The sequence below is a fragment of the Chionomys nivalis genome, chromosome 19 (genome assembly GCF_950005125.1).
Source record: "Chionomys nivalis chromosome 19, mChiNiv1.1, whole genome shotgun sequence".
NCBI lineage: Eukaryota > Metazoa > Chordata > Mammalia > Rodentia > Cricetidae > Chionomys > Chionomys nivalis.
The window spans coordinates 3,869,769-3,882,071 of record NC_080104.1 but is presented as its reverse complement, the minus strand read 5'-3'; the positions used below and the strand labels follow the sequence as shown (position 1 = coordinate 3,882,071).

At 39.0% G+C, this 12,303-nt stretch overlaps 2 protein-coding genes across 2 annotated transcripts in view; one reads left to right on the top strand and one right to left on the bottom strand.

Moving 5' to 3' along the window:
- Positions 1-12,303, bottom strand: part of Efhb (EF-hand domain family member B) — an 87,560-nt gene that overhangs the window by 58,165 nt on the left and 17,092 nt on the right. Inside the window, exons 4-5 of the mRNA XM_057751359.1 lie at positions 11,716-11,859; positions 9,166-9,346 (exon numbers count right to left, since the gene is read on the bottom strand). Of these exons, the coding sequence (XP_057607342.1) occupies positions 9,166-9,346; positions 11,716-11,859 (325 nt within the window). The remainder of the gene's footprint in view (positions 1-9,165; positions 9,347-11,715; positions 11,860-12,303) is intronic.
- On the top strand, positions 2,907-5,561 carry LOC130890512 (G/T mismatch-specific thymine DNA glycosylase-like). Its single transcript, XM_057794481.1, has 2 exons — positions 2,907-2,947; positions 4,325-5,561. Exons 1-2 carry the CDS (start codon positions 2,907-2,909, stop codon positions 5,559-5,561), a joined length of 1,278 nt encoding a protein of 425 aa, XP_057650464.1.

The following is a 12,303-nucleotide window of genomic DNA, read 5'->3' as shown; positions in this document are numbered from 1 at the left end:
ACACCACAAAGAGCAAACACACACCAGTAAACCTAAAGACCCTACAACAGCAAGATCTGAACAACCAAATATGAATGAAGCAGAAGAAAATGACCAAAAAAATAACTTCAAGAGGATGTTTGAAACTCTAAAAGAGGAAATGAGAAATTCCCTTAAAGAAATGGAGGAAAATGAGACAGAGGGGCTGATCTATTGGGAGCTTACCAAGGCCAGCTGGACTGGAACTGAAAAAGCATGGGATAAAACTGGACTCTCTGAACACGGCAGACAATGAGGGCTGAGGAGAAGCCAAGGACAATGGCACTGGGTTTTGATCCTACTTCATGTTCTGGCTTTGTGGGAGCCTAGCCAGTTTGGATGCTCACCTTCCTAGACCTGGATGGAGGGGGAGGACCTTGGACTTTCCACAGTGCAGGGAACCCTGACTGCTCTTCGGACTGGAGAGGGAGGGGAAAAGGAGTGGGGGGAGGGGAGAGGAATGGGAGGAGGGGGAGGGAAATGGGAGGCTGGGAGGAGGCGGAAGTTTTTTTTCTTTCAATAAAAAATATTAAAAAAAAAGAAATGGAGGAAAATACAAACAAAAAATTGGAAGACATCAGCAAATCACTTAAAGAAACCCAAGGAAAAAAATCAAACATATGAAAGAAACTATTCAGGACTTGAAAACTGAAATAGAGGCAATAAAGAAAACACAAACTGAGGAAATTATAGAAACAGAAATCATGATAAAATAATCAGAAACCACAAGTGCAAGCATGAACAGCAGAATACAAGAGATGGAAGAGAGAATCTCAAGCACTGAAGATACGATAGAGGAAATAGACTCATCAATTAAAGGAAACATTAAATCTAACAAGAGCTTAACCCAAAATATCCAGGAAATATGGGACACCATGAAAAGGCCAAATATAAGAATAATAGGTATAGAAGAAGGAGAAGTAGTTCAACTCAAAAGCACAGAAAATATATTTAACAAAATCATAGAAGAAAACTTTCCCAACCTAAAGAAGATATGCCTATGAAGATACAAGAAGCTTACAGAACACCAAATACACTGGATCCAAAAAAAAAAAAAAGTCCTCTAGCCACATAATAATCAAAACACTAAACACACAGAATAAAGAAAGAATACTAAGAGCCGCAAGGGAAAAAGACCAAGTAACGTATAAAAGTAGACCTATCAGAATTACACCTGACTTCTCATTGGAGACAAGGAAAGCAAGAAGGTCATGGTCAAGTGTTATTCAGACATTAAGAGACCACAGATGCCAGCCCAAACTACTATACCCAGGAAAACTATCAGTCACCACAGAAGGACAAAACAAGATATTCCATGACAAATCTAGATTTCACCAAACCTAGCCATAACTCCAGCCCTAAATAAAATACACAAACTAATGAAAAGGCAGAGAATATGCAAATTAACATAATTAGAAAAAAAAGGGGAACATAACAACAGATATGGAGGAAATAGAAACATCAGGTCATATGTCAAAAACCTGTACTCAACAAAACTGGAAAACTTAAAGGAAATGGACAACTTTATGCATAGATATCACTTACCAAAATTAAATCAAGACCAGATAAGCAAATTAAACAGACCTATAACTGTGGAAGAAATAGAAACAGTCATCAAAAATATCCCAACAAGAAAAAGCCCAGGACCAGATGGTTTCAGCTCAGAATTCTACAAGACTTTCAAAGAAGAACTAATACTCCTCAAGTTATTCCACACAATAGAAACAGAAGGAACATTGCCAAACTCTTTTTATGAGGCTACAATTACCTGCTACCCAAACCACAGAAAGACATTACTAAGAAAGAATTACAGACTAGTCTCACTCATGAACACTGATGCAAAAATACTAAATAAACTACTGACAAATCGAATCCAAGAACACATCAGAACCATCATTCACCATGATCAAATGCGCTTCATCCCAGAGTTGCAGGGGTGGTTCAATATATGAAAATCTGTCAAAGTAATCTACCATATAAATAAACTAAAAAATAAAAACCCCATGATCATCTCATTAGATGCCGAAAAAGCTTTTGACAAAATACAACATCCCTTCATGATAAAGGTAATATACATGATAAGGGCAATATACAGCAAGCCAACAGCCAACATCAAACTAAATGGAGATAAACTCCCAGCAATTCCACTGAAATCAGGAACAAGACAAGGTTGCCCATTCTCTCCATATCTATTCAATATAGTTCTTGAGGTCCTAGCTAGAGCAATAAGACACCAAAAGGAGATCAAGGGGATACAAATCAGAAAGGAACAAGTCAAATTCTCACTGTTTGCTGATTATTTGATAGTTTACATAAGCAATCCCAAAAATTCTACCAAGGAACTTCTACAACTCATAAACACTTTCAGTAATGTAGCAGGATACAAGATTAACTCAAAAAAAAAATCAGTAGCCCTCCTATACACAGATGATAAAAGGGCTGGGGAAGAAATCAGAGAATCAACACCCTTCACAGTTCCACAAATAGCATAAAATATCTCAGAGTAACTCGAAGCAAACAAGTGGAAGACTTGTATGACAAGAACTTTAAATCTTTGAGGAAAGAAATTGAAGAAGACACCAGAAAGTGGAAAGATCTCCCATGCTTTTGGATAGGTAGAATTAACATAGTAAAAATGGCAATCTTACCAAAAGCAGTCTACAGATTCAATGCATTGCCCATCAAAATCCCAGCAAAATTCTTCAAAGACCTCAAAAGAACAGTACTCAACTTCATATGGAAAAGCAAAAAAAAAACAGGATAGCCAAAACATTCCTGTACGATAAAAGAACGTCTGGAGGCATGGCAATCCCTGACTTCAAACTCTACTACAGAGCTACAGTGCTGAAAACAGCCTGGTTTTGGCATAAGAACAAACAGGAGGACCAATGGAGAAGACTCGGATATCAATCCACATATCTTTGAACACGTAATTTTTGACAAAGAAGCAAAAAATATCAAATGGGTAAAAAGCATATTTAACAAGTGTTGCTGGCATAACTGAACATCAACATGTAGAAGAATGAAAATAGACCCATATCTATCACCATGCACAAAACTCAAGTCCAAACAGATCAAAGACTTCAACATAAATCCAGCCACACTGAAACTTATAGAAGAGAAAGTGGGAAGTACACTTAAATGCATTGGCACAGAGAACCACTTCCTAAATATGACGCCAGCAGCACAGACACTGAGGGAAACAATTAATGAATGGAACCCCCTAAAACTGAAAAGCTCTGTAAAGCAAAGGACATGGTCAACAAAAAAAAACGGTAGCCTACAGAGTGGCTGGAAAAGATCTTTAACAACCCCACATCAGACAGAGGTCTGATCTCCAAAATATATAAAAAATTCAAGAAATTGGTCACCAAAAGAAAACATAATCCAATAAAAAAAATGGAATACAGACCTAAACAGAGAACTCTCAAAAGAGGACTCTAAAATGGCTGAAAGACACTTAAGGAAATGTTCAACATCCTTAGTCATCAGAGAAATGCAAATCAAAACAACTCTGAGATTCCATCTTATACTTGTAAGAATGGCCAAGATCAAAAGCACTGATGACAACTTATGCTGGAGAGGTTGTGGGGTAAAGGGAACACTTTTGCATTGTTTGCTGGTGGGAATGCAAGCTGGTACAATCCCTTTGGATGTCAGTGTGGCAATTTCTCAGAATATTAGGAAACAACCTTTCTCAAGACCCAGTAATACCACTTTGGAATATATATCCAAAGGATGTTCAATTGTGCCACAAGGACATGTGCTCAACTATGTTCATAGCAGCTTTGTGGGTCATAGCTAGAACCTGGAAACAACCTAATGCTCCTCGACCGAAGAATTGATAAGGGAATTTACACAATGGAGTACTACACAGCAGAAAAAAAAATCTTGAATTTTGCAGGAAAATGGATGGAGCTAGAAAACATTATTTTGAGTGAGATAACCCACACACAGACAATTATCACATGTACTCACTTATATGTGGTTTTTAAACATAAAGCAAAGAAAATCAGCCTAGAAATCACAATCCCAGAGAACTTAGACAGCTTTGAGAACACTAAGAGAGACTTACATAGATCTAATCTACATGGGAAGTAGAAAGTAGAAAAAGACAAGATCTCCTGAGTAAATTGGGAACTTGGGGAACTAGGGGGAGGGTTGAAAGGGAAGGGGAGAGACGGGGAGAGGAGCAGAGAAAAATGTAGAGCTCAATAAAAAAGGGAAAAAGGGTCAGTTAGTAACAAGTCTAAGCTATCAGCCAAGCATTTATAATTTAAAAGAAACTATTGACAGGGTGAGCTAGCGCCCCGACCGTCGGCCGGCCGCCCCCGATTGCGTGCTGTTCTCTGGAGCAGGGTCAGGGTTTTCATTCCTTTCCATTTCAACAAAGGATGGCCGAAGTTCCCAACATGGCAGTGACGATTGACCAACAGATGCCAGCAGAAGCTCCTGTCCAGGAACCTGAACCTGTACCAGAGTCTCCAAAGAGAAGGAAAAGAAAAACCAGAGCATCAGAACCCCAGGACCCCGTGGAACCCAAACAACCTGCTGGGTCAAAAAGATCTGGCAAGTCCACAAAGTCAAAAGAGAAGCAAGAGAAGATTACGGACGCGTTTAAAGTGAAGAGGAAAGTGGACCGCTTCAGCGGGGTTTCCGAAGCTGAGCTGCTCACCAAGACACTGCCCGTCATCTTCACCTTCAATCTGGACATTGTGATCATTGGCATCAACCCAGGACTGATGGCTGCTTACAAAGGGCACCACTACCCTGGACCTGGAAACCATTTCTGGAAGTGTCTGTTCATATCAGGACTGAGTGAGGTTCAGCTGAACCACATGGATGACCACACCTTACCCGGGAAGTACGGCATCGGCTTCACCAACATGGTGGAGAGGACGACGCCAGGCAGCAAGGATCTGTCCAGTAAGGAATTCCGGGAAGGCGGACGAATCCTAGTGCAGAAACTGCAGAAATACCAGCCACGAATAGCGGTGTTTAATGGAAAATGTATTTATAAAATTTTCAGTAAGCGAGTTTTTGGAGTAAAGGTTAAGAACTTGGAATTTGGACTTCAACCCCACAAGATCCCAGACACAGAAACCCTCTGCTACATCATGCCGTCTTCCAGTGCCAGGTGTGCCCAGTTTCCTCGCGCCCAGAACAAGGTGCATTACTACATTAAGCTGAAGGACTTAAGAGACGAGCTGAAGGGCATTGAACGGAACACGGACGTTCAGGAGGTACAGTACACGTTTGACCTGCAGCTCGCTCAAGAGGATGCAAAGAAGATGGCTGTTAAGGAAGAGAAGTATGACCCGGGCTACGAAGCAGCGTACGGCAGTGCATACAGCGGAAACCTGTGTGATAGGGAACCCTACAGCCTTCCTTCCAATGGGCTAACAGCCAACAGTGCGGAGCTGAGAGGAGAAGCAGCTCCTGGCGACCCTGCAAATGGGCAGTGGGTGGCACAGCAGTGCACAGACCAGACCCCATCGTTCAGTAACTGTGGGACACACGAGCAGGAAGGAAGCCATGCTTGATGGCAGCGCTTCTCAGCTCTGCCCGGTGCTGCAGTTTTAATGCAGTCGGCAGGACCTCGAGCCTCGGTCTCCTGAAGACTTAGAATAGTTCCTTACGCTAGGGTGTAATTCTGTATGGAGCAGCTGTCTGTACAGTAGAGTCAACTGTATGAGCCTATGTAGTTTGGAAGGAAAAAATGAGCTTTTTTGTACCTGAGTTTTGTATTTGAATTACCCATCATTCTAGCTTTTTATATACTATATTTCATTTATGAAGAAACGGGTTTTCTTTGGGAAGTCAGTTTGGTGTAATTTTAAAACGCAACAGTCTGAATATTTATAGCTGATTCTTGACTGTACATACCTATATATGCCCTTATCCCTTTTAAAGCCTCAGAAGGGCATGCTAGTAAGAATCAGAGTAGGAAAAGGCAGATGTGCTGATTTCTATGTGAGAAGCTAACCCACCCCCAGTGGAGCCTGGTTAGTTTTGGGAGCTGGGGTTGTAGTCACACTCTCCAAATGGTGTGTATGGCAGTTGCTTAGTACTAGAAACAGAGTGTAGCCTGGCCATGGGGCCTGAACCCTGCCTTTGGCCTCTCACTCCTGGGTGTTGGTCCTCTCAAGGCAGAAACTGCTGAGCTGATAGGTTCCTGAGAACACAGTAGACCTTTTACAGTTTGCCAATCGTGTATTTTACTGAATTTCCCCATCAGTGTTTATCACTCTTCTGATTTGTGATAAGAAATGAACTTTCAGGGTGAGCGACATGGTGCTGGAGGTCTTTAATAATTCTTTTTAAACTGGTGCTATGTGTGCATGGGATGTACTAAGATTTTAGTCAATAATTTAAAAATTACTGTCACTTTGTTACTCTGGACTAAGTGAACCTCATGAAAAGGCCGACTTCCAACTTGTTTTCTTTTGTAAATGTGTTTATCACCACCTCTACTTTAGTCCAAGCTCTTTTTCTACCATAACTCCCGGCCATAGTCTGTGGAGTTTCTGTCCTCTGTGTGTTGTTGTGCTCTGTGGTCTGTTATGCATTTTCCATGGTGCTACAAATCATCTAGCCCATTAGGGCTGGTGGATATAAAACTGCATATTCAGAAGTGCAAGAAAAAAACTATTGACAATAAGAACAAATATTAAGTGTTGTTCAGACATAAGAAGAGGTAAAAACATGCAAAAAATTAGAACAACAATCAACATGAACAATATCAAGCAAGAAACATATGCTAGATGTACAGTCTCAGGTAATTAGCAAACAGCATAGATTATTTCAATAGTTATTCTACCCTGAGAAGTCTAAGCCTTATATTAAAAATGGCTTAGCTAAGTCATGAGAGGAAAGTAAATATGAATATCTAGTCTTCAACCCCATCAAAGACCTGAGAAGGGAAATAATATTAACTGAGTAAGCAGGAAGTACATCAAGCAACTTCAAAATGGTACAAGAAATGACAGAGACAACCAGCTACTTGGGCAATCACCCACCGTCTCATTTGCAACATTGGGGCAACCAACTTTGGCTGAGTCCTACAGTATATAACAGACCCTTTTCAGAGGCAGAAAAATTCGAAAGACTATCTTACCCTATCTTGGCAAGGTTCAGCAGTCATTTTTGCTTGTATCCTTCTTGTCCAGACTGGACACTATGCATTTTGTCAGTAGTCAAGGCAAGGGCAGTTCTTTGCCCAAAGGCCAGTTTTGCCAAGAAGAAAATAAGCTCCAAGTAGAGTGTCTTTGGTGCCCAGCATTCTCTTGAGAGTAATCAGTGTTGCCAGGAGAAATTGTGTCTCACAGCAACAGAATCCTGAGTTATTAAAATGCCATTCTCTATAGTTCTTTGAAATGTTTGAAGATTGACTATCCAGGCAGAATACAACTTCTGTGCATCAAGAGAACCTGACTAGTCTAACTTTAAGTATGATAAACATGGATGACTATTGACCTGTAATTCTTAACACTTATATAGCTTAAAAACTACAATTAAATAATCTTTAAATAAATGTGCAACAAATGAGGACAACGACCTCAAACTATAAATAATATATATAAATATCTTGATCAGAGATAAAAATGCAATATGATAAATATCCTAAGATTGCATCAATATACAAATATCTTAAGCAGAGATAGAAACATGCATGCATACAATATGACATAATAACTTTACATATATGCACAAATATTGTAAACAGAAATTGGAGCATATTAAATATAACAAATATAATTTGAATTTGTATCAATATACAAGAATCTATACCAATATAAATTGTCTATAACTAAAAGATCACAAGCAGATATACTAATTTACCTAAAATTCCTTTCCCATACTATTCCTTTTTTTTCAAAAGAGATCCCTGAGCCTACTTCATTTCTACCCCCAACCATATACAACTTATAACCAACCCCTAACAGATGATAATTATCCCTAATCCTGAGGACAAACTTTGTTAGGAGAGGGGATGTCATTTTCCAGAATTACTTCCCACTGTCATGGGGGCGATGTTAAGTCTATGGGATCCTGTAAAAACTGAAATGATGGTTAAATTTCACAATTACTCTCTGATACAATTGCAGATAGTAACTGAGTAGTTGGTAGGGTTTTTGTTTTATAAGTTCTTATTTGAAGTTCTGGCCAGAATGTTGTACACAATGTCAGCTAGCCACTTTGGAGTCATCTTGAGCAGTTTGTATCCCAAAACCATTATGGCATAATGGCATCATATGAACCAGGTGAAATCATTGTTGTGTGGTCCCATCTTCTTCCTTAAGACTTCAAAGATTACTCTAGAAAATCTATTGTTCATTGTGGAAAACTTAAACATTATTCATATCAAAATGGAAAGTTTGAATTTCTATAGACATGTGTTTAAAGAAAGGTACCATAGAGACAAAAATAGGTATAGGGAGAAGCAAAATTTTTGAAAGCAGAGTTTTGATAACCTTAGTCCCTAGATTTTATCTTCCTTTTGTCCCACAACAGGTAGCTCCTGACATAAGACAGAAACTCATAATTTTTTTCTTTTTTAACAACATACTTGGATTTAGAGAAATAGAGTCACTGTCTAACTCTAATGTCAGCTTTGATTTTTAAGTGAGTCAGGACTACCATTATACTGAGAAGTAGGGAGATATGTATGTTTAGATAGTAAGATTTTACCCTGCAAAGATGCAAAATTGAGCTTGTAGTTAGGGGCAGGGAAGATGTGATGTCCACCATAAACAAGGCTAGCTAATGATGAGAATGATCCAACCAGAAAACGGAGCCTGTTTCAAGACAATGAGCATCTTTCATTCTTATTTCTTTTCTTTTTTTTTTTTTTTTTTTTTTTTTTTTTTTTTTGGTGGAGGTGTTGAGACAGGGTTTCTCTGTGTAATAGACCTGGCTGTCCTGGAATTCATTCTGTACACCAAGCTGACCTCAGGCTCAACAGAGATCCACCTACCTCTGCCTCCGAGTGCTAGGGTTAAAGACATGTGCCACCACCTGTGCCTGGTCGCATCTTTCATTCTTAACAATTCTTCATACCATCAAGAAAAAATATACAAGTGACATATCTGATCCAATTTTATACAACATATTTTCCCACCTCCTCCTACCCCTTAGTTTTACTACCTCTGATAACTGGTGTCCCAAATGTTGTGTTGAGTATATCCATTCCTTTAGGCAATCCTGGTGTTTGATCATGAGATTTTCCCAGTGGTGCCCGTTGATTGCTAAAATATATAGATTCTTTTTTGTCTTTAATTTTCTGTTGAAATGTGGTAATGGGCTGTGGATTTACCAATGTGCTCACCTAAAGAAATCATATAATTTACAAGTATCAAAACAAGTATATGTAAAAATGAAAAGAGAACAAACTATGATTAAAGTGATATCTCGTCATCATCATTGGCTTTGCTCACCTTCCTATGAACCGTCAAAATCAGTAATGAAATTTTTAATACACCAGATCTAGAACATTCAGCTAGGACTATAATCTCAGTTCTGGGGGAAACTGAAGCATGAGGATACCAAGATCCAGGATGAACTAGGTTACAGAAAGAGTTCAAGGCCAGATGGAGATATGACTCAGTATTAGAGTACTCATGGTACTGTAAGTTCATGCCCTAGATTCAGAGAAAGAAAGAAAGAAAGAAAGAAAGAAAGAAAGAAAGAAAGAAAGAAAGAAAGAAAGAAAGAGAGAAAAAAGAAAGAAAAGACATAGAGATATAGCTCAACAACATAGCACTTGCCTACAGTCACAAGACCATGGTTTCTATCCTCTGTACTAAATAAATAAGTAAATAAATAAAATCTTTCAAAGTACTTAAAAAGTCTACAGTAATACTAAAAGGCTTATGTGAGGAGTTCCCAAGTGATGGACTCAAACACTCAAGAACAGCAGGCATGACAATCACAGGACACAAACCATATGCATCCCAGATTAGGCTTGATAACACAGTACTGTAATACTGTAATCCCAGCACTTGGGTAGTATAAACAGGAAGATTGAGGCCAGCCTGGACTACAGAGTAAAAAAAAAAAAATGCAAATAACAAAAGATAAAAACAATAGAAAGCACCAGGGTATGGTGGCATATGTATTTAGTCCCAGCACTAGGGAGACAGGGGCACATGGTTCTGAGTTCGAGGCTAGCCTGGTCTGCAAAGCTAGTTCCAGGAAAGCCAAGGTTACACAGAGAAACCCTGTCTCAAAACAAAAGAAAACATACAGAAAGATTTAAGAAGATGGAAAGCAAGAAACAGGGAGATAGGAAGAGAAAGAAGATAATATACTGGACATAGTATATTATCTCAAAAACAAACAAAAAAGGGTCTTAGAGATGCAGTCATAAGTAAAGGTGTTGTGGGATATTTATACACCTTGTGAAGATAATATTGTTCTGATTGGTTTAATAAAGAGCTGAACATCCAATAGCTAGACAGGAGGGGTGAGACTTCCGAGCAGAAAGAAGTAAAAGGAGGAGATAATCAAGCTGGAGAGATGCCAATATGGGGGAGGGGTGGAGACCAGACATATAGAATGAAAGAAAGGTAAAAAGACATGAGACAAACTGAAGATTAATATAAATGTGTTGATTTACATTATAAGAGTTAGTGGACAACAGAAGCCAAAGCCTAGCTTTCAAAATTAATAATGAGTCTCCGTATCATTATTTGTAGACTGGTGACCCCCCACAAGAAAGCGTGTTACATAAAAGTACTTGTCACAAACACCTGCCAACTTAAGTTTGATCCCCAGGATCCATGTAAAAATGGAGAGAATCAACTCTATTGTCCTCCCTACATGCATGCCCACGCACATATCACAACCTCCAGTGACACACACGTAATTATTAATTAATTAATTTTTTAAAGGTAAGGGAGCTTGTTGCCAAGACTGAAGATCAGAGCTTATTCCCGAGAAATCACTTGATGGAAGGAAAAAACTGACTTCCCCAAGTTTTCATCTGACCTCCATGCATGTTCTCCACTCACGCTGTAGCACGTGTACACACACACACACACATACACACACACACACACACACAAATGTGGGGAAAGGTTTTTAGACAAACAAACAAACAAACAGATTAATCAGTGATCAAATAGAAGGTTGGTGATTGGCGTCAATAGTAAGTAGTGTATAGCCAGCTCACATATAACCCTGAGTTCCAGCTTTAGACTCACCAAAAAAACCAACAAATATAATTAAATAAAAGGCAGATAACAGATACAGAAAGACAGATGGCTGGCAAATAATAAAGTTAGACAATTATAACCAGATTGCCAGTACCAAATACTTTCTGATCCCGTATCCACTCAGGATCTATATATACTCTCTATTGTGCCACTGGGCAAGAACAGCCAGTCCTGTTCTCTTAAAGGCTAACACGGTGTGACATTTCTCTTTACTGGGGAAATGGGACGCCACCGCCTCAGACCATCCAAGGAACAGTTAAGTCTGTGGTTTAACTGCTGTTTCTTTCACACGTTCTTAGTTGCTGCTGCTTGGAAACCCAGTTCATTGACCAAGATTAGCGTTTTTAGAGGACAGAATGAGGAAAGAAAATAATACCCACAAGAATTATAAATTTCACTTATACCTTTATTTGTGCAACTTTCTAACTTGGTAAATTAATAATACAATGTAAATTAATAAGGAAGAAAAAGAAAGGTTTACCGGTATTGAAATTTTAGATCTTATTCCATGTGTCAAATAAGGTGCAATTTGGGGATCATTTGCTCTGCCATAAAATACTCTTTCTTCTCCAGGAGGTGGATATCTGAAATTGAAATATTTCTTTGCCTCTGGGGGAGTAGTAAGCTGGAAAAGGTAAGACAAGGAAATAAGACCATGAAGCACAAGTTCTAAAACACCAATTCATCTTCTCTGAACATCACCCCCAAATGAGGACATGTTCCTTAAAATCTGTTTACTGATGGAAATACAGTACTTTAAAAATTATAGTTTGAGGGGCAGAAGAGATGGCTCGGTCATGAAAAGCATTGTTGTTCTTACAAAGGACCCAGATTCCATTCCAGGATCCATATAGTTCAAAACTCTGCAACTCCAGTTCCAAAAGATCTGGCAATCTATTCTGACCTCTGTAAGCATCAGGCACGCGCATGGTACACTGTCATAAATGCAGAGAAAACACTCATACACATAAAATAAAAATCAACTTCAAAATATTTTTTAAGATTATAATTTAGGGGGCTGGAGATGGATGAGTAGTTCTGTTCCCAGCACCCACATCAGGTGCTCAGA

Excerpts from the sequence above, each read along its gene's own strand:
- LOC130890512 (XM_057794481.1), top strand. The coding sequence starts at position 2,907 with ATGGAGAAGACTCGGATATCAATCCACATATCTTTGAACAC. Across the intron at positions 2,948-4,324 it reads ATCCACATATCTTTGAACAC|CGCCCCGACCGTCGGCCGGC; the intron begins GTAATTTTTGAC and ends AGGGTGAGCTAG.